General features: G+C 38.9%; 1 protein-coding gene across 19 annotated transcripts in view; it reads left to right on the forward strand.

The window, feature by feature from the left end:
- prdm16 (PR domain containing 16) overlaps positions 1-22,052 on the forward strand; it is a 168,435-nt gene that overhangs the window by 81,872 nt on the left and 64,511 nt on the right. For 15 of the 19 annotated variants that reach the window (XM_078949494.1, XM_078949495.1, XM_023956496.2 and 12 more), the window contains exon 3: positions 12,333-12,383. In XM_078949494.1, coding sequence (XP_078805620.1) covers positions 12,333-12,383 — 51 coding nt within the window. The remainder of the gene's footprint in view (positions 1-12,332; positions 12,384-22,052) is intronic. The other 4 variants (XM_078949496.1, XM_023956490.2, XM_078949488.1 and 1 more) reach the window with 1 other exon arrangement.

Raw genomic sequence — 22,052 nt, forward strand, 5'->3', positions numbered from 1 at the left:
CACTCACTTTGTCTGCGGCGCAGGCCGGAGCACAGCTCCGCTCCTCAGGGGGCTGGCTGAGACGAACACATTACAGAAACGTATTAGCCTTGGCCTGATCCTCTGGATACTTTGCGAGGCACTTAGCAGAAGGGAGACAGAGGAAGGAGTGAAAAGATGAGAAATGAAACACACATGGAAGTTACTGAAAGCTAAAATGGATAAGCCTATCTGACAGTTTAACAGCCTCCTAAAAAGGCTTAAAAGACACTCATTTCACTTTGTATATCTGGTAAAAATATATATATATACATATGCATGAAGTTTCTGCAATAGATGAAGAAAATGAGACATATATATTTTGAAGAAGCAAAGTTTGTAGTGATCTTGGCTGTCAGTTTTAATCTGCACACTGGGTCTTATGTCTCTATAAGAATCCAACCTGCTTAGCATGCTGGGAAAGCCAGAAATTGGCAGTCCGATCATGCTGGGTAAAGGTCAAATGCCCTGACTTAAGAGAAAACTGGGAATCCTGTGTATCTTCCAAAGCTATCTCCCAAAAAAAGCATTATTAGTGGCACTCTCATGCGTTCCATACTCTCCCCATCCCAGACTGCTATTTAAAAAAACATTTCTTAAAATAAAATGTTGATGTTTCTGCTCTTATCTCCCCTATGTAAGTATCCAGAGGCTGACTGAGTCTGTTTGTCTGCAGAGAGCCGCTCAGTCACTTAAGCTCCATCAGCAAGCAGTCTTTATCTTGTCCAGGGCCGTTCAGTGATAACGCTGTTAACAGCAGAAATGTGCAGGGCAACATACCTACTGAAGTTGCCACTGTTGAAGTTAGTGGGCAAGGAGAAGGCCTTTTGTAATTTGGTGACTTTCACCAACTTTTGTGGCAATCTTTGCACTCTTGTTGGGAAAAAGTCTTTCCATTTAAAAAAAAATCCCAATTTCTTTTTATGTTTTCTGTTAACACTGTTAAAATAATGAAGAGGCTCAGTAGGACTAAGAAAGACATTTTTTTTCCGCATCTGCCTTTGGGAAAACACTGCTGTTATTTTAGAAATCACACAGTTAAAGATTAATATGGGCCTGGAGGAGTGTGTCATCGCTCCTTAACGATGAGGTTGAGATGCTGAATAAAGCGAGCACTGTGCTCTGTCCTTCAGCCTAAGGACAGATACTGGATGTTTCCTCTCACTAAGCTTACCACCGCTCTCCCTCATTTTTTGTCGAGAAACTCTTCACCTACAAGCCAACTTTTTTCTTATAGTAGAAAGAATGTACAAAGTGAATCCAAACACACTATTTGCCATTTTTAAATGTTGTTACTCAAATATATCAAACTGCTAAAAAAGAATGACGTAGGAACTCTGGGCCTTGCAGACATAAAAAAAAAAACCATTGATGGAGCATTTGCAAACATTTTCTTTACTGATTGCTCCAGTTAGATGACTAATGGAAAGTCCCTGCTCAAAGTTGGGACCACGCAGCTCCCCCAATAAAGTAATCTGTCATCATCTCACAGACAGGCCAGACAGACAGCTATAAACTTGGGTTCATAGGCCAATAGAGCGCATCTTATCTGTTCGTATTATGCCTTTGTTGCTACTTATCAAAAAATTAAAAAAGTCATCACTGACACAGATAAAAATAATAATGATAAGAGATGTTAGCAGCTGATTGTGTCAGTGATAAAACCCAGTTAGGTCTGATGAGTCTTAAGTAGGAAGTGTGCAAATGGGACCTGGTATTCTTTGTTGAAAGTTTCTGCTGATAACAGAAGCACTTGATAAGCTGGGAAACATCAATCTTAATGACAGAGACAGTCGACGCTTCATATTAATGAGTTATAAAGTATATTCAGTTTATATGGCCCGGCTAATTATCTAATGTGGGATGAGCTTGAAGACCAGCTAAATGGATTTGTACATGTTCTCAAATAAATGTTGGTTTTGGCTTTGATTATGTGAATTTAGCAGTTTTCTCTACTTTTATTAGATTGCTCAAAACTATGATGATACTGATGCAGCAGGTTTACTTATATTTTAGCAGTTACTGAACTTTGAAATGCCATTTATCAGATATTAAAATGCTTGGCAGTATCTTGCACCTCAAAGTCCACAATCTGCAGCATTTTTTTTTCCCCCTGTCGAGATTGATTTGGCAGCGTCATTACAACATTCTTTTGAAGTGTAACCCATCTCTGATCAAAGTCAGCGACACCTCAGCTCATCAGGAGATGGCAACTAGTAATAGAGACATTTGGCAGTGGCCTTTGTACAAGGGAGTGGGACTGCTACATTATCTTACTTTAATTGTATATCTTTTCAAAGAGTCCTCAAGGCCAGTCCACACAGGCTCCAGAGATGTTACAGTTTCATTTTTAAGCAACAGTGGGGAAACAGTTTTTCCCCACATCCTGCTGCTTTCAGCCCAGGAAAACATACTAATGATTGAAGGGAAAACAGAGCACTATTGAATCACGCCATTACAATGTTCCATGACACAGTGGCCATAATCAATTTCATTAGCCATATAAATCATAGGAGCTTGACATTTATTGTGGAGGTGATGGGTTGATCCTGTGGACTTAGAGACAGCTCTTGAGAATATAAATGCTGCTATCTCCTAAGCCTAAGCACATACAAGTATAGTAGAAAAGAAGAAAAAACAGAGCACAGCTTACCAAGTTGATGTGAAGCAAAAAATTAAGAAATGGACCATTCCTGTTTCAGTTCAGTACTATTAATGTATATTTTAAAAATGAATAATTTAAAAATGTTTTATTTTCAAGTTTGTTTCATTTGGATTGTTTCACTTTTGATGTTTTGTTGTTTCATGCGTAGTGACACGAAATACATAATTTTTTTTTTCTGTTTGTTAGCTGCTATTTTTTTGCCTTTCAGCATATCCCTTCAGGGGTCGCCACAGTGAATCAGCTTTCACTTATGTGGTTTGGCAGACATTTTTACGCCAGGGGCCCTACCTTATACAACCCTGTAGTTTGTCTGGGCTGGGAACCGACACAGGGGGGACCCAGACCTGGGCCACCTTGTGACTTTATAGTTAGCGCTAAGTGTCTTGCCTAAGGACCCACACTGGATGAAGCTCATCGCACCCCCTTGGAAACTAACTCTGATTTCCCATGAGCCAGTGCTACACATGGCCATCCAGCCACTGCTGATTTGTCAGCTGTACTGTTGATTTTTCACTTGCTGTAGTCAGGAAGAACAATAATAGCTCTAATATTGAACATTTTGTAATTTGCATAGACTTCATGGCTGGTGGGTAAACAGGATCTGAAACAAGCAGTCATTGTGATTTAGGGCTGATTGCTTTTATTTGGCAATCAGGTTTGAGACCTGTGCAAAAGTTTGTGCTCCAACAGTAAACTATTTGTAGTTCATACGGTATCTTCAGACAGTATCTTTTGGCAGTAGCAGCTGGTCTAACTGCTGTAGTCTTTATTTTTCCACCATGTAAATAATCTGATGGGCCACCAAAAGAAATCACAGGGATAAACGGCACACTTTGCACAGTCCATTTGTTACACACAAATGCTTTTTGTGTTGTATCTCTACATCATACTTAAAATAATATACATGCTAATGGAAGCCATCAGGACAATTAAGCTGCCATTATTATTTTTGGTATTTTCATTGCGTATATGAGCTGTTATTGCATTTGAATTGTCTTTGGAAGGAGGGTTTCTTGCAATTGGTGCTTGTGGCATTGTAGACTGCTGAGTCAATTAAATAAAGAACAGACCCTCCTCACATTCCCACAGTATATCTACTTCTATGAAAGAAATGTCTCCCTGTTAAAAAGATGGAGAGTTCTGAGTTCAGAAATGTGTTAAAATGTCTTTTGGGCGATTAAAAGCAATGTAATGCACATGCAATCTGTTTGTCAAAAAACAATTTTGAGCACAAGGATGTGGATACTCTTTTCTTATACTCTACATGTTACACTATTCACTACAGTGCTGTTCTGCAAATGACCCAACATCTAAGCTCTATGTTCCTCTGTAAATACAGTGGCCAAATGGTACAAAAAGACCATAAAAGACTGAATACAGCCTACAGAACCTGAATACACTGATACTGGTGTGTACAAAGGATGTAGGGCCACTGGGAATTGTTTGATCTTAAGTACCACGTTTTCTCATGGTTGTGAATATTTTGTCATTTATACCATTTAGTTTCTTTGTTCATATTTGATGAAGAAATCCTAACATATAGGCACTGAAGCTAGACACAGTTGTGGGGATTAGCAATGCACCCTTGTAGCAGGGACCTGGTTAGAATCCTGCAGGGGTCTTTCTATTGGGGTTCCCTTGAGTTTGTTTTTCCTCGGGTGCTCCAGTTTCCTTCCACAGTCCAAAAAATACTTGTCGCATTAGTTAGTGGTTCTAAATTGGTCTCCAAAGGGTTTGAGAGTGTGGAGTTATTTGGCTATATATAGTCTTCTAATAGACTGGTGACCTATCCAGGGTGTATCCCGCCTTTGGCCAGTGATGGCTGGGAGTTACTTCAGCAGACTCACATAATCCTGAATATAAAGAACTGGGTCAAAGAAACAAGTGATTGTGTTGGCGAGGCTTGGGCGTTCTCATAATCATATTGCATACAGTCTGACTTCAGGATATACCCTCAAAGCTCTTACTTGTCCCAGCCACTAGCCCACATTTATTTAACCTTCAAGTCATTATGGACTTTCACTTTAATGTTTGGTACAGTGCCCAGACTCTTTCCATATATTGTAAGTGACTAAATATGAGTGAGTGACTCTTAGTGATTCTAAAAATGCAGGAAAACCAAAGTGTAGATTTGCCAAGGGATGCCAGGCCAAAAAACACAGAACATGTACACATGTTTGAGGAAATACAAAATGCACTTTTTTTATAACACAATTTTTTCAAAGAAATTTCCCTCGAAATGAACCATCTTTGTCCTCTTCATCTGCTGTCTTTTAGTCTATAACAGCTGTCTATTAACTGTCGTCTTAATGTTCTGAGCTGTTCTTCATGTACATGAAGACACCAAATTGTTTAAAATATGCAAAAACAGTTAACATTGACCAATTTTTTATTTAAAATTGTTTAAGTCATTTTCCAGTGTCAGCCATCACATGGTAATATCTCAGTGATTGCTGTCCAGAGTAGATCGATTATGTTGTCGAGAGATTCTCCTCTCTGTTTCTCAGTGTCCTTAAAGATCAACATCAATGACAATCATGTCTTTGGGGTTGTAACATGTTCTTGTAGCATTTTTCTCATGACAGAGGACATATAAAGGAAATGAAGATTAAAACTGCATGTTTGTTTATTAACTTATTCAAATCATAGTGAATTAAGGGCGGACAAAACAAAAGTTGTTCGGAAAAGGTTGTAGCTATGATGCAGCTGCTACAGTTGGTGGGCCACAAGCTTCCTCTCTGTTCTATTCAGATGCATCCACTTTAAGACAGATTCGTTTTCCTCATCTGAGCTGGCATCTGGCTCAAAACTGTACGACTGGATAGCTCCAACACTAATGTTACCTTGGGGTTGTGAGGTGCTGTGGCGGGAGAGAATGTAAGCAATAGGATCATGGGAAATAGTCCATAAGTCCTGCCCACAATTCAGAAAAGAATTTCTGATGAATTACTGCTGCTATGTAGAAACTATGTCCTAGATAATGACAGATTTTTTTAATTTGCTCAAAAACGGCATAATCATAATTAAAAGGCCACTGAGAATATTTTTTCAATAGAGCAAAAGTGGAGTGGACTTTTAGACAGTGTATTGTTTGAAACGGAGATTCACATTAGCACAATAAAGCAAAATGATGTGGTCCTAAATTAAGAAATTAAGATTTGAAATATATAATATTGATTATCTGAGCAGGAAAGTTCAGATGTACAAAATGCATAAATGTAAACAGTCGAGCATTGGCTGCATAAGCATCTTGCATGGAAAAATAATGAAAAATAGTTAGAATGTGGCATGACCTTTGATCAGATCCATATTCCTATCAAGTCAAGCCCCTAAATTTTCCACCTATAACTTCCTTGTTGCTAGAGGCAGTATGTGTCATGGGAAGAATGGGATATCATTACAAATAAAGCTATATTATTTATTTTCCACTGCCACATGTCAATAAACTGCAATGTTTATTAAAATGAAGAGGCAAGATGTGATATATCAATTTCTTAAGGGCATGCTTCAGCAGCTGCATATGCTGTGTAGGCAATCCTCTTAGTCCAAAAGTAGGGTTATTTATTGGGTCTCAACCATGCCGCTGCAGCAGCACCTTCAAAAAAATGATGTATTGGCACAACCTTATTCACTTATGATTATTACTGATCATCTGCTCAAATGTCCTATCAATAAAGAAGTGGCCAAGCAGGTAATTTATCCCTATGGTTTTGTCAATATCAAGTTCAGAATCAACAGCCTTAAAAGGGTGAGAGACGCCATGTGATATATGATCTTATGAGGCTCCTTTGAAAAGTGACCATTTTAATATATTTGCAGTGTTCTGCTCACCTCTCCCTCTCTTTTGTTTCCTATTGCACAATATCTAAATTTCTTCTCGTGAAACTGATCTTCCTTTCCATTGGTTTGTTTGGTGACTTGGGGTCAATTTAAGTTTGTAGTGTTAAAAATGGGGAAATATTTTGCTCAACAAATTCCTGTCTATGCAAGATCCAGAAGGACACTGAGATGATGAGACAAGCCTGTCAGGGTCAATGTAAACTGTGCCAAGAGGTTTCACTATGGTATTTTCTTCATAAATCATAATTCAGAGGACATACAGGGTCAAAGCTTATTCTGTACATATCAAACAACTGTGTTTGACAAGTGGCTGTGACTTTGTAGATGCACACAAGTATTTGCCTTCTAAATCTATCCTTTCCGCAGAAAGCTCTGTCTCAGTTCCATCACTGGTCGCACCCTCACCGATTATGATATAGGGTTGGGCAACTGGGTTTGCTTTAACACATGTATGAGATTTCAAGAAAATACAACATACCAACTTTATTTGTAGAGTACTTATATTGTCTGTGCAGACCCAAAGTGCTGTATAGTTATGTGTAAAGAAAGACAAAAAAATACAAAACCAATACAGAGAATCTATTAAGACGTACATAGAATATTTAAAATTTCATACCCCTCTTTAAATTCTCAAAAAAGAATTTAAAGAAGTTATACATATATATATATATATATATATATATATATATATATATATATATATATATATATATATATATATATATATATATATATATATCCAAATGTTTGAAGCATGTTATTATCAAGATTCCATGTCATTTCCTTCACTTACGAGGTGAATGGTTAAAGCACTCCGTGCAACTACCCCGGTCCAGCCTTTCTGATAAATTTTAGAACCCTATGCGGCCCAGGAGTCAAAAAGTTTGCCCTTCTTGGTCTGACGTGAAGTGGAAGATTGTTCCAGAGTTTTGGAGCTGCTGCAGAAAAGAAAAAAAAAGTTGGTTCCCTTTTTAAGCTTGCACTTTTTTTTGGTGCTTTCATAAATAGCTGATCAATATGTCATGTGGTTTTAAGATGATGTTGATCACATTTGGAGAGTTAAAACAATGTGGAACTTCTTTCACCTTCAGCAATAAAATATAGTATACAAGAACAATTAGGATAGGTAAAGTCAATAATAGGCAAAGAGTATATGTTTTTAATGACATTTTTTTATAGGTCTCAATTCTTTTTATTTTATTATACTTTTTTTCTGCCATTGAAAAATCTTAGACTTTATGGTGTGAACTATCTGACTTTATGCTAAAAACAGACTGGATTTGGTTGTATCTTTTCTCAGGCGCTCTCTGGCAAGAAAGTGTAAAAGCTTTGTTATCAGGGATTTACAGTAATAGCACAGGACTGTGAAGAAGAAAAAAACAGAGGCTCATTTTTTATTTTTCTTCCTTTTTTTGGGGGCAGCGGTGGTGTTTCAGTGACTGGAAAGTGTTCTAGTCTGTTCGCCAATATTTTCAAGTCAAATGAGTCAGATTCATTTCTATAGATCATGTTTAACTTGATGGATACTTTCTATTTTTATAAACTTCAGTAATGAGAATCAAAGCCTTTATATATATGTATAGTTTTTTTTTCCAGATTTTGACAGAAATATACTTTCTCTTAAGTTTATTATTCAACACGGCCCACAGTGAAAGGCCGCTTCCTTTCCCATCTTTATGTCAAAAAGATCAATCACCCATTCAGGGCTTTGCCACCACAATGAAGTTTTGTCAACATTCCAAGAAGCTGCAAAAGTTCCCAATAAATGCATAGCAAAACTTTCAATTTGTGGCTTTCTTGGTGTGGCTCTTGCAGCCAATGGGTTGTCAGTCAGGGCTCTGATTCAAAAAGCTCTGAGGTTTGAGTGCTGCTGGTTCTTTTTGGAAACTTGTGGTTTTGTGACATCTGCAGACATCTATTGGGCCATGTTGCTGTATTGCCTCAGATTATCCAAAGTTAAGCAGAATTGTTTTTGGCAAGAGCATGCTAACATTTTCCTACGGTACAAACTTCCAACTGGCCCCCTCTTCTTCTTCTTCTTCTTCTTCTTCTCACTCTGCTGGATGATGATTAGGAAGTTCTTGTCCACTTCTGTGGTTGTTCAGCTTTCTTATTGGTGAACTGTGTTACTAAAATATTGCTGTTTGGTTCATTCTTTCAAGGACTGAGTAGCTTTTTGTGCAAAACCACCACACATTTAAGTAAGTAAAGACCACTCTTGTGGCATTTGTGTTATTTTTTCATATCAAATGAGTCTGGGAATAAACACAGACTGATTGTACTCTGTCATGTGTCAGGCTTTGACAGATCTTGTGAAAACATCATCCCAGTCCTTACAGAGTCTCTCCCCGTGTTGTTTTCTTTTGTCCACTTGTTCATCATGGTACGTCAGTTGGAATGGTGCTGAATTGGTGTTGAAAAAATCCTGACTCTGTCCAACAACAAAAGCTGTGCTATGAAACACTAATAGTGGCAGGCTTTTGCTTGCCTTCCAACCAGGGGGAAGGAACACACCCCAGACATGATGAGATACATATACACACACAGTCTTGCATAGACAAATATACAGTTATTCCACATGAGGGTCTGGACAACTCTTGGTGGAAGGATTCTGCAGGTGGCTGCATTTTCATCATGTGGATTTGTTTATGTTTGAGCTCATGAGGGACAGAGAAGGAAAGGTTTGGGCGCCTAGATACACATTTGCCTGCTGTCTAATTACCCTCACTTCAGTATTTTCTCCTTTCCATAAGACATATTGACATGTCAGCATTTAGAAAGCTAGATATAGAACAAATGGACAATTTTACCTCCCTGTACAGTATAGTGGAAAATGTATCTCACTCAACAGAAACTAGTCTGTGTTTGGATCTGTCTCACCAACCCTGAGGAAAAGTCACTTTGAGAGGATGGTGACACGTGCAATAAATCACTGCTCCGTCATTCAGTGGCAAATCCAATTTTCCTTCCCTAATTAATAGCTTATCTATTTGTTTGCTGAGGTGCTTTGTGAGGTGAGAACACTCAGCGTTTCCACTCATCTGGTATCATTTCTGTGTGTAATTTCTTACTGAAAATCAGAGGTCAAAGGGCATTTCAATCTACATTTGTGTTAGACTTGCGTCTAGTTCAAATTTCCTTGTCAGTTGAAAATTGTGTTAACCTTTATGCAATTGAACTTCAAACATATAATACCTTTTTTAGGAACTTTTCTGTAGACCCTACATTTCAAATATGCTGAAGTAAAAAAAAAAGCTTGATGCTTTATAAGTATATTCCTGTAAATGAGCTCAGTATTTTTCAACGCTAAACTGAGGTTTGGAGAAAACAGTGCCCACACAGTCCGGCCCCCCACTTAAAGCTGAAACACATTAAGGCATCAGTAAAACCACTCATGTCTGCTAGCATGTCTTCTAAGGTTTTAGGTTACTCTTGCACAATTTGATACACACACATATTTACACTTGGCATGTAGCTGTGCAGAACAACGGGGGAAGTCCAGAAATTGTCCCACAGTTGTTGAGCGCCTGGTAGCATTTTAGATGACCCAGCCAAGCTGTTGGTTTTGTAAACTGTTGCAGCTGGTTTGATGCATTATAAGAAATGGGAGCCCACCCCAAAACCCTCTCTGCTACAATTGCTCTCTTTACTGTACAGTCAATGGTAAACTCATATTAAAATCCATAAAGTGAACCTATTACATAAAGAGCTGACAGGTTTTTTAATGTTTTTTTTTCTCTGTTGTTTCTTTTTTCTTTTTTACTTTTCCTTCTTTGGAGAGTGACCAAGCTCTTTGGCGAAATGTGAAAACCGAAAGAAAATAAAAAGTAGATTAACCAAAAATAATGATGCAATTTTAAAAATAAAAATTTAAAAGATAAAATACAAATTAACTCCTTTCACAAGTCCACATGCTGCTTCAACGCTTTATCACCAGAGATGTCTAAATAACACAAGGTCTTGAACATACCGTCACTCTTTGACCATTGACGCGATCAGCAAAAGACGGCTTTTCATGTCGCCGATATGCAAGACATTACTTACGTAAAGTGATGAATAGATATAAAGATCTTTATTTCTCATTGTCATGCATACAAAGAGAGTAAAAACGCCATAACGGCGCAAAGCTGCTTTTCTCCGCAACAGCATCAGCTGATCTATTTTGACAGTGTAAGCACTTCACTACTGTAAAGTGTTGCATATCTGCTCAAGGCAGCTTTTCTCCACTTCAAAATCCACTGGAATTAATTGTGTTAACATTTAAAGAGTTACGATGGTTGAAAGAATGTCAACACTGAAGCTTAACCTCTTGTGTTAAAGTGGTTAACTAAACTAGCAATTATCTATTATCAGCCAGACAGCTGGATTTCAATATTAAATATTTTATTTCTGTCATTTTACTACTCTGTAAAGTCCATTATAACATCGATTCATTTTTTTGCTTGAAAATAATAAACTTGTATGCACTGTGCAGTTTAAAAACAGGTGTGAGAACATACTTTTCACATTTACGGTCACAGTCTTGGACATAGGGGTGGGCTAAGCTTAAAAAGTACAGTGAGTAACGGTATTGTGAGGATCTGTGGTAAAATTACAAACATTTGGTGAGTCTCAGACACGCATCCCTTGACATCTTAGTATAGGAAATCATAAGTATAGTACATCCGTTAGCCATCTGGTTCACAGTAAATTTAAAAAAAAGGCAGTGCTTGTGTGTACAACTTTAAATAACTTTAAGTGTGGTTGCTGGATGGATATGCTTAAAAACATCTTATCAAGAGCTAAATCTGAGTTTGCACACTCTTAAGACCAGTCACACAATTCATAAGGACATAGAAGAAGTTATTGTATGTCAGAATTTAGAGAATGGCTCCACAGTTCATACGAGAGATTCGAAAACGGATAAATGTCTCTTTCCCAGTAAGTGGGCCACACAGGTAAGGAAATGGAAGCCCTAATATGTGGGCTTTAACATAAAGGCCACCAGTCCCGTTACCCAACAACACATCTACTGTAAAACCAGAGGGATAAGGCAATGCAAAAGCAAGCCTCAGAGAGGTTGTGTGTCTGCGGAATTTTTACAAGCATAATTTCACTTAAACTGAAGCCGTCTGAAAATGTTCGGAAAAGAGCCTTCTTCTTTGATCCTGAATGAGCCTCAGAGACTGACAGAAAGAGACGAGCAGATAAAGTTAGACTTGTGGTTGCCATTCTGTGTAAAATACCTTCCCACTGCAGAAGCGCAGCCTCATCTCTTCGTCATACCCCCACTTCCTTCATTTCCTTTGGAGGACAGTGGGAGCATTCTACCATCCATCTGCCCCCAGAAAATACAGCTTGAAGGCTAAATTACGCACTCACTTGCTGACACAGACGAACACATTCTCAGTGAAATTTCCTGCAATGCTGAAGTGTAGAATTAACTTCAAATGCAGAGCATTCATTCATCTGAATGTGTGGAGTGTTATGTTTGCTTTTGGTTCTGTTTTTGTGACCTCTAGGGCCATTATGACATCCCTCTGGTCGTATTTGTGGGCCAGAGGGTTTGTGTGTGATGAGCTGTGAACACCCCATAGTCCTGTGATGAAGCTGTGGTTGTCACAGCAGAGAGCCTTTTGTGGTGCTGAAATGAACATGTACTTTTGATGCATCAATAAAAACATTTTTGTTTAAATGAAAATGAAATGTTTGCATGCTTCTTATTTTACAGTCATCATTTTTGATTTCTAGGAGGCATTTGGTGTTTAAATACATTTCAAAATGCACTTGTAATTACTTATTTTGTTTTTTGTTTTTGTTTTTTTCCTAGCAGATGATGAATGACCATGAGGATGACTCCACTGACAACTGCATCAAAAAAGTAAGCCATTCACATCTTCACCACTGTCTGTGTGGTTTATTATTTGTACTTCTATGTTTTCAAAGCTTCTTTTAATGCAAGCAATTTTTTTCCCCAAAACACATTTTGTTTTTAAACCTAAAAACTACCTTGAAGTGTTGGTATTAATAATTTTGACATACTGTAGTTTTTTTTATCCAAGCAAATCTTTCTAGTAGTTTTGAAACATTTTTACACTGGCAGCAAAATAAAGTTTCACTAAGTTTTAATGAATGAATGACTTTTCCTACTCAGTTCAGCTGAGTGTTTCAGTAACTAATAAGCCTTATCACTAAGGGTCAAAATAACATTGATCCATACGTTAGGAACCCCACTCTTCACTCTCACACACGCTGTGTCCGACACGTCTCATTGACCAGTTACTGACCACTTTATGAGGTGATAAATTTATTGAAGAGGCTGGGCAGTTTGTTTTTACGGCCAGTGTCACTGGGTCAAGACAAAAGGGGCAACGGAGTTCACGTCCATCTAATGGCCCATGAAAGAACAATGGTTGCTGCAAAAGGCACACTCTTTTTGGGAATATCTGAAGCAAGGCAAGCACAGCGCTGGTCTAAATCAATGACAGTGAGGTTGAAGTAAGTTCTGAGAATGTTAAAGCATTCTGTTGCATAAAATTTTAGCAAAAGAAATAGACACTTCTGTGCTATTTGTTTTCATAATCATGAACTGAGGTCACAATCGTCCACAGATTACAGCAAATCATTTAATTGGAAGCATACTAAAAAGAGGTGTGAACCATTAAATTCGAGAAAAGAGAGCAAGAGGGAAGAGGCGGGTCAGATTTTAGAGCATAAGCTACAGTTATGTGTAAATTTACTAAAAATTTCTTTTGCTTGCTAGATTGAACAGTTACGACCAATCTGGCTTTGGAAAAACAACATTTGCCCCTTTTCATGTCAGGTCAAGGGGCATGTTATTGCAGGTTTTCCTTAGAAGCCAGAGTAAATTGCTGACTGTCTGGCTGAACTAAAATTTTACATTAGTCAATGAGCTTATTTAAGTGCTGACCGCAGGTGGTTTGGGTTGTTCGTAGTTCCCCACATGTTCGTACAATGTGGAAAAACCTACTTGGTTTTATAAACTACCTAACCACCTTCAACTTGAAACACACATATTCTGCAACCTGCACAAACACACACACGTCTGCATACTAACAAAGATGTTTCGTTTTCTTGCAAACATAGAGCAGCACCATGAAGTTGTACTCTACACATGGATGACGGAGGGCAGGCATATTCTTCGGCTGCTCTCTGTAACGTAAAATCTAAACATTCACACACACACGTGAAAACACACAGGCTACAACCTCATTATGCAGAGTGCGAGCTGCGGTGGGGCTTTGGTCGGCACTGGCAGACCACATGCCTGTTATGAATATGAATGAAATTATATATGAGCTATTTCTTATGACATGACTCATTCATAAGCATAAAGTCAAACACAAGACAGAGCATATAAACTCATAAGCTTCCCTCCCTAACTCCTTGTCATTATAGCTGCTAAGGTTGATTAAGGCAGAATGTTAATTAGGATGTAGTTTGTGTATAAACAAACCCTTTACTTAAAGGTTTCTTTGTGTTAACTTGGGGTTAAAAGTTCTAACTTATTTCGCTAAGTGAGAAACAGAGTTGTGTTTGTAGGTGTTACATTAGCTTAACACTTGTGTTGAGTGTTGTGTTTTTATCTCAAAACAGTTTTGTTTTTTTCATTTTTTCATCTTTTGATCTTTTTTCAAAGCATTCCCAGTGGTCTTTCAATTATGATTATGCTGTTTTTAGCCAGAATAAAAACATTTAAAAAAACTTAGTGGATTTCTAGAACAGAGTTTCTGCAGAGCACCAGTAGTTCATTAGAAATCGACTCTGACTTGCTGATAGGACTGTTGGAACGTAGCAAGCCCGCCCCCGCTTTATTTCACCCATCTGTTTACACTCTTTCCCGCTGGCCTACAGCCCTTCACACCCCCTTCCTAGCATTACCGGTGCAACAAAAATGGCGGGCACTATAATTTTGAACCAGATGCCAGCTCAGATGAGGAAAACGAAGATCTATAGTCGTCTAATAGGGGTACATCAGAATAGAGCAGAGCAGGGAGATACCCTGCTGATTGTAGCTGCACACTTACAAGCTTTTTCCAACAGTATTTTTGCGTCCGCTTCTGATTCAATACAATTTAAAAAAATAAATACTGAAAAATGTAATTTTGAGCTTCATCTTTAAAAAAAAATTGGTGGTTTTGACTGCACTTCTCTGTCAAACATGCACAAAAAAAGAAAGGCTACCGACTATGAGCACAAGGAAAGGTACACTTCTGTGTGGAGTAACTAGAAACGACTGTGTTTATTTCTGCATGCAGAAAAGTTTCTCTTTGGAGACTTCTACCTATTACTGACATAATAATGAATATGTCAAAAGGGCATTGCCATGTCAGTCTGACAGAAGCGTAACTAGGAATCATTCAGGGATAAAGCAGCGGATACAATAGAAGTTGCAGCATTATTGCAAATTCCCTAGCCTTCTTACAGTAAGCTGGCCAGAGCTGACCTTGCAGCTATAAGTGTGTATGCACACATATGGTTTTGTGTTGGTCTGCAAAGTTTAAGGCCTTAGATGCATATCTGCTGTTGTCTTATTGGCTTCCCCACATGCCAAGTAAAATCTTCACACCGCACACAGACAGAGAGCAACAAGACCTGTAACCTGAATCCTCTCTCTGCTTGCTTCTTCCATCTTCTCTTACTTATTTTATCCTTCTGTATTCTCAGCAGACGGGATGGTGTTGTTGTAGCTGCAGATTGTTATCAGAGGCTATTAGCGATAGGATCAGGGATTGTTTGATTTGGTCGAGTCTGGCTATACAAAACGAGGTTATCTGTCTGTTTAGCTGTCTAGGCCCTGCTTATGTATATTCTTCTTTAAAACTGTTAGTAAGATATGAAGCAGGTCAAAAGAAGACAGTCTCTACTCTGTGTATGTGTGCTTGTCTTTCTGTGTGTGCTAATCCTCATCTTCAGAGGAGTGCTGCTGTCCGTGCCGACGTGTGTAAACACTCCAGCAGATCAAATGGCAGATAATGACTTCCAGATAGACACCCTCCATTCAACCAACTGAGAAAATCAATGAACACTGATTGCTTTTTTCCCAAGATGATCATCTCTCCCCCGAAGGGTAGTATCTGTCTCCCTATTTTTTTTTATCTCTGCTTCTCCCTCGTTTTTCTTAGTTTCTCTGTCCGAGCCCCATTCATTCACCTCTCAATACCACTGAGATTGAATCAATTCATGCTGCTTTTCATCAAGGATTTACTGTGAAACGATACAGAGGCGTTAAGACGATCAAGTCTCTTTCTTCCATCCATGGGGCTCCTCCTCTTTGATTTGATCCACTAAAGTTAAACATATGTTACTTTTTCATAGATTTAATTTGCTGAGTCTACTTCAAGAACTTGCCACAATCATCTATATCAAGATGCATTTCACAATAAATGTGCTACAAATGTGGCATTAGGTGTAATGAGGACACGAGGGGTTGATAGGAGGTCCAACCTATAAGTGGATTTTCCTCTGTGCCATTTTGAAAGAATTGAGAGCCAAACGGGGCTCAGTGACATTTTGGTAAATGAAGGACAGTGCATTTTGCTGACACCATGTATCTTAACAACCCCCCCACACACACACACACTCCTCATTTTAAGCTATGGAACTGACTCTCTGAGTACACAAGCTAAATGACCCTGGATGTATGAGGGCTATTATGCGGGCAAATGGAGCCTCAAGGGTCACAGAAGTGATCCAGTGCTCCAGGCCACAGTTTACTCTCTACTAACAGCGCCACACTCCCCCCATCCCCCAGTTTAAATAAGCTCATGATTGATTGATAATTATAATCATTTGTTTGAAATGATTATCTGGATATTATAATCAGTGCCACCCCAGTGTGCCACTGGGGAAAATCATTTTTTTATGAGTTTGAACGTAACAAATACCCCTCCAGGTTCAAAGGTGGCTCTGAGCGTGTCACACAGAGGTCTGAAGCTAAATCATACAAGATGATTGTTGTTTTTATTTGAATCACAGAAACAGAAATGCCACACTAACAATTGTTTGTTATTACCATATAAAATAATGACTTTTAACAATTTCAGATCCAGCTTTTTCTTTCTGAAAATAGTTTGGTGTTTCTTTTCTGTTTGGAAATTTGTGTGCGAAGAGGTGTTACTCATAGAAAACTTTGGGGTTCAAACAAACGGATGATCTCTGACCCAAGAGGATTTTGACATTTTTGTCTGCCTGGAATCAGTTTAAAACTCCTTGTCACTCAAAGGACTTGAGCAAACACACTGCAGGCCAATCATATGCATTCTTTGTCATTAAACGAAGGAAGAAGTGTGTGAGCATTAGTATGTGCATTGCCTGTGTGTGTCTGGAGGGGTGTAGGAATAATATTTTGCGGTTTTTGCTCAGCCTCGAGATGACTTAATGATGGTATGGGTCTCTTTCTTCTGCTGGGCAGGGTTACATTTTAATGGGCCCTGACTGACATGTTTTCATTTGGCTCTATAACCTGCTCCCAGATACCCCCCACACTGCCCCACCCCCTTACCCAACTCCACCACTGTCATACACCCCACCCCTCCCCGTCAAAAATCTCCTACAAAATGCTGCACTGTGTCAAGGTTGATGAGTGGAGAAAATGAGATGGGAAAGTGAAATTTTAAGAGTAAACACCTTGGTTCCACATTCCACAGCAGCTGAAGATCATGAATGGTTTGAGTGACGTAGCAGACAGACGTCCAGAGATCGAGTTGACAGTAAATTACGTTGTATTCTTAAAGGATCTTTTTTAAGCAAATTATTGACAGGACATGAAGATGAGATCACTAAGATGATGGATGAACTTCACTTTTTATAAATGCCCTAAACTTATTTAGCTAATCTAGCATTCAAGACTGTCTTTCAACTTGTATGAAATTCTTTTGATTTCTTTGAAAAACACCCAAAATGGGGTTCTCCTCTCATTTGAATCTACTTTTTCCTCATACTATTGACTCAGACACGGTTTGAGCTTCAGCGGAGGATCTGTTCAATATTGGTTGTGGCCCAGGTGCATTTTGAGACGTTTCAGAGTTCTCAGAATGACTTCTAATCTTAAAAATGTAAAATTTGAACTGTATCTTTTTTTATATATAAAATATTCCCTTTAAGTGTAGTATAATAAAAGATGTATACACCAAGACTTTAGTAGCTGAAAGTGGAGATTTGCTTTAGGTCACATGCTCCGAACAAAGTCCGGGTTGTTGGAGAAGAGGTGGGGAGTAGGAGGAGAGGTGAAGACAGAAAGAAATGGTCTTTCTCTTTTTCTGTCTGTCTTGTCTGTGGGAACTGTCCCAACTCTGGTAGCTGCAGAATGCTGTCATTATGTCTTGGGAAGAGCGTTCACTCAAAGGCCGACCCTGTGTGGAACTGTGTTCATTCGTGTTCGTGTGTGTGTGTGTGTGTAAAATGTCCTCTCTTGAGTGCCACTTTTAACTTGCAGAGGCACTTTAAACTCGTGTGTGCATTTGTACCCAGAGTGTGTGTGTGGGCCTTGACTGACGCATCTCTGTTGTTATCGCGGATCAAAAACCAGCGTCACATCGGAGTGAAGCGCTGGGAGAGGAATTCAAGTGGGAACGAAGGAAAGAAAGAGCGGAACAGATAGAGAGGGACAGAGCAAGGGGGCGGAGGAGAAGCACGAGGTGATCAGAGCCACTTTCACATCAGCTGGCTCAGTGACCCCATCCCTCTTTCTATCCTTCTCTTTCTTCCCTTTTGCCCTTCACTCCTTCTGTCTTCTCTCATTCCCTCTTGCGGCCTTTGTCTCTTCATAATCTCTGTCCAGAGCCCATTCCCACCACTTTCACAGGGGTCACCCAACAAAAGAAAGAGGGCGACAGTTTGACAGTTATGGGGGCTGTCATATGAGTTTACTCACAGTTATAAACAACCATTCACTGACAATTTTATTTATATATTTATTTTTATTTTTCTCTGGTAACTAAGTATAAATATCGTCATCGTCATCAAGAGATGATACTTTTTTTTTATTTCAAACTGCATTCTTAAGTCATCACAATCAATACCTAAATTATTTTTTTATATATTTCTATAAACAGTTTGACAAAAAAATAAGGATTGCTCAGAGAGATTAATTGCATTTAACTTAAACTTTTGTTTTTTTTATTGTATTGCATGTGAGGAGAATGGAGCAGTCTTTAGAAATCATCTGACAGAAGATTTTTAAAACCTAAAATATTCATTAAAATAACATTACAGCCTCTTTTTTCCTATTTTCAATTTTTTTAGTTCGGTGGGGTATTACAGGTGTTCAAGGTTTAAACCCAACATTTAAGTGTGCACCCACACACATGTAAGGCAGACATGCAACACTGAGAGCCAGCTGATCAAGGATGGTGAAGATGAACTACATAAATACCATGTTGCAACCAGAGAGGGGGGGGGGGGGGGTAAGCAGTTTTGTTGTCCCATAGTTTAACCTTTTCAAAATAATTCTATGTCATTGCAAACAGATTTACGCTTCTCTGCCCATAGTAGCAACTGAAAGCATTTTAATACTTTGTACCTTTCCTGATTCGAACCAAATCTAGTAAACAAAACGTGTGAATAAAAAATCTCTTCACTCATTGGTCTGGAATTATGAGGGCAGGACAAACCAACTAGAGGCAGAAATTGTGGAACTCCCGCAATTTTAGTTCATTCAAACTTTATATTTTGCTGACTAATTTTAAACATCTGTGTCAACGTCACACGGTGTTAAACTATACCTTCGAACAAATAAACAGTTGGCCACCCGGCTATGGTGGACGTTTTGGTCCAGTTGTTTTCTCAGAGGACAGATTGTATGCAGTCTGATGAATCTCAAAGTGAACTGAATCTCAGTCCGATTGGAAACGAACCAAGACCACCTCCAAAGATGGGTCAGAGAGCAGTTCCTGGTCCCGGACCAGGGTTCACTTGAATGTATTCAGACTGAATATTTGTTCCAAAACGAAAACGAACTCTGGTTTACTTTGAGTGAAGCAAGTCTGAATACACCCATGGTAAAGATGGAGTTGCTCAATGGGTAGGGGACAGCCGGAGGAAGGGGGATGGGGGAGGGCATGACAGGGAGGAATGCCAGAATGCCCAAGAGAGGCAAGAACTGCCAGGCTGCTCACAGACATGGCCCGTCTGTAGAAGAGAGACAGACAGAGGCTGGCCCCGTCAACACAAGGTCATGTGAAAAAAGATCTTCTTTCTACATCCATCCATCTATGTGTCCGTCTGTCCATCCATCTATCCACTTCTCTGTCCATTCATCTTTTCTCTGCATGACACTTCATCCTATTAACATATTAGTAACAGGAAAAATGATTTATTTGGGAAAAAAACTAAAAGAGGTGACTAAAAAGACCTGTAGTAGATGACAATGACAGTGGAAGCTTGTGTGTGTGCAACAGGTCTTAGGGAAGCTTTCAGCCCCAGAGTGGTAATTGAAGTGTGCCATGTGGTAAATCTGGACTGATGTGTGTTTGGTTAGAGGCGGATTTTTAACAAAACAGTATTCAAAGTTCAATTGTTGTAAATAAACTCAATCAATAAGTAAAATAAAATGGAAATGCCAAAAGCCAAGGAGCAGGATCTTGTGCTTCCTTTTTAAGTCCAGAAATAAAATATCTACATTAGCATCCTTTCAAATATATCAAGTCATTTAGCTAACTTTTATTCACAGCAACTTACAAAAGAAAAATTCAATAAATCTCCAGAAAGTCAACACAGGAGGTTTTAAGAAATCAATAACAAGAAGTACAAGAGGCCAAAATGTATGCAAAGGATACACAGCTATGAACTACAACCCTAACAAATAAAAACTCATTCAATTACATTTTACAGACAGATTTAGTCTTTTTATTAAAGCAGTTCTGATTATCATAATGCATATATTGACCTTATTCCACAGTTTATCACAACAGCATGAAAAGATATGGATGATTTTATAGTTTCCTTTAACCCTTGTGCTATCTTTTGACCCCACTCTTATATTGCTGTGTTTTCCTTAATCCCCTGGTGTCCATGTAATCCATCGACACCAGTGAAGATCACAAAACATTGAAGAAAAAGGTTCAGCGCACTGTCTAGTGGGTCTAGATGACCCAACTCCCAACGTTAAAGTGCCTAGGATAGCACAAGGGTTATCCTGTTTGGTAAATTTGATTATTTTGAAGGCTGGGATGCAGGAAAAGAGGAAGAGAAGAGAATACAAGGAGGAGGAGATGAGACACAAGGAAGTGACACTTTGTTTCTGTGAAACAATTTGCTTCGTCATCTGTACAAAACCAAGCAGTTTTAGGTGAACTTTCCCTTTGAAACGATGCTTAGTTTAACTTATCATGATATTTAGAAGAGCGACAGACTGGGATGGGTGTAAGTGCTGTAGCCATTATCATGACAACACATCACACCAAGTATTAAATAGTCCGCTTTTTGTGAAAAAAAATATTTAAACATAAACTTTAACCACAAGAAAGTACTAATAATTAATTTAATATTTACTTATTTTAAAAGTGGCAGTATAAGCGGGATAATGCCCTTCAAGGTGTGTATTATCAGAAATTAAAGGTCTTCACAGAAGTAACAGTCAGACACCGTTAGGCCTCCGTCATCCAATAATTTCTGACAACGGACAACTCATAAGGTATAATCGCTCACATGCTTGAAATAGCTAAAGATCAAAAATAAAATTCAAGTGATTAAAAAAAAAAGCAAAACATGGTTAAATGTCTGTAATTACTTAATCACGTTTAACGCAATAATTTGAAAACCCTTTTCAAAACTCAGGAGGTTATTCAGAGTTCTTTCCTTGTACACATCATGGCTACTTCACAGCAAAAGTCAATAAGTCACAGGAATGTGCTTATTGATGAAGGTTTTTTTTAAGTACGAAGGATATTAACGAGTGTTTCCTAGAAGAGAAGCAGCTTATATTGCAGCCTGTGGAGTGTGCGCTGAACCTACATAAGAAACCTTGTTTTATAACTGGCTGGCCTGGAAAATATGTTGGATTATAGAACCCTTCAAACCATTGATGATATAGCATTTTAAGTGTGTGGTTTCCACTGTGGTTAATGGTATTTCTACCTGTTGCTGCAAATTAGAGTAATCTACCCTCAAACCCATTCTGAAACCCAGACTTTTCTGTCCTCTCCAGGCCTGCTTCATCCCCTTTTCCTCCTCTCCCCCACCTTGCTCCCCTCGATCCTTCCTTCCAATCTCAGCTGAACAGTATGGTCTTTGACTAAGTCTTAATCTTCATTACAGGGCATTAGTCCGCTGGGGAGGCCCTGTCTCGTCTCCCCACCGCGCAGCCTGGCACTGTCCCACAAGGGACGCCCTGCCACGGCAATGCACAGACACCCTGCCAGTCCGTCTCGCCTCCCACCAGCTTCACCTTGCTCGCCCCTTCGCTCAAATGAACTGTTAAATAAACGGCAGGCCCTATTCCAGATGAAGAGGGGGTGGACGCAGCAGAGTAGATAGCAAGGTTGGTCGGGAGAAACAATGGAGTCGGCCCTGGACGCCTCCATTTAAA

The sequence above is a fragment of the Oryzias latipes genome, chromosome 7, assembly GCF_053564925.1.
Source record: "Oryzias latipes strain Hd-rR chromosome 7, Olatipes_Hd-rR_3.1".
Taxonomy (NCBI): domain Eukaryota; kingdom Metazoa; phylum Chordata; class Actinopteri; order Beloniformes; family Adrianichthyidae; genus Oryzias; species Oryzias latipes.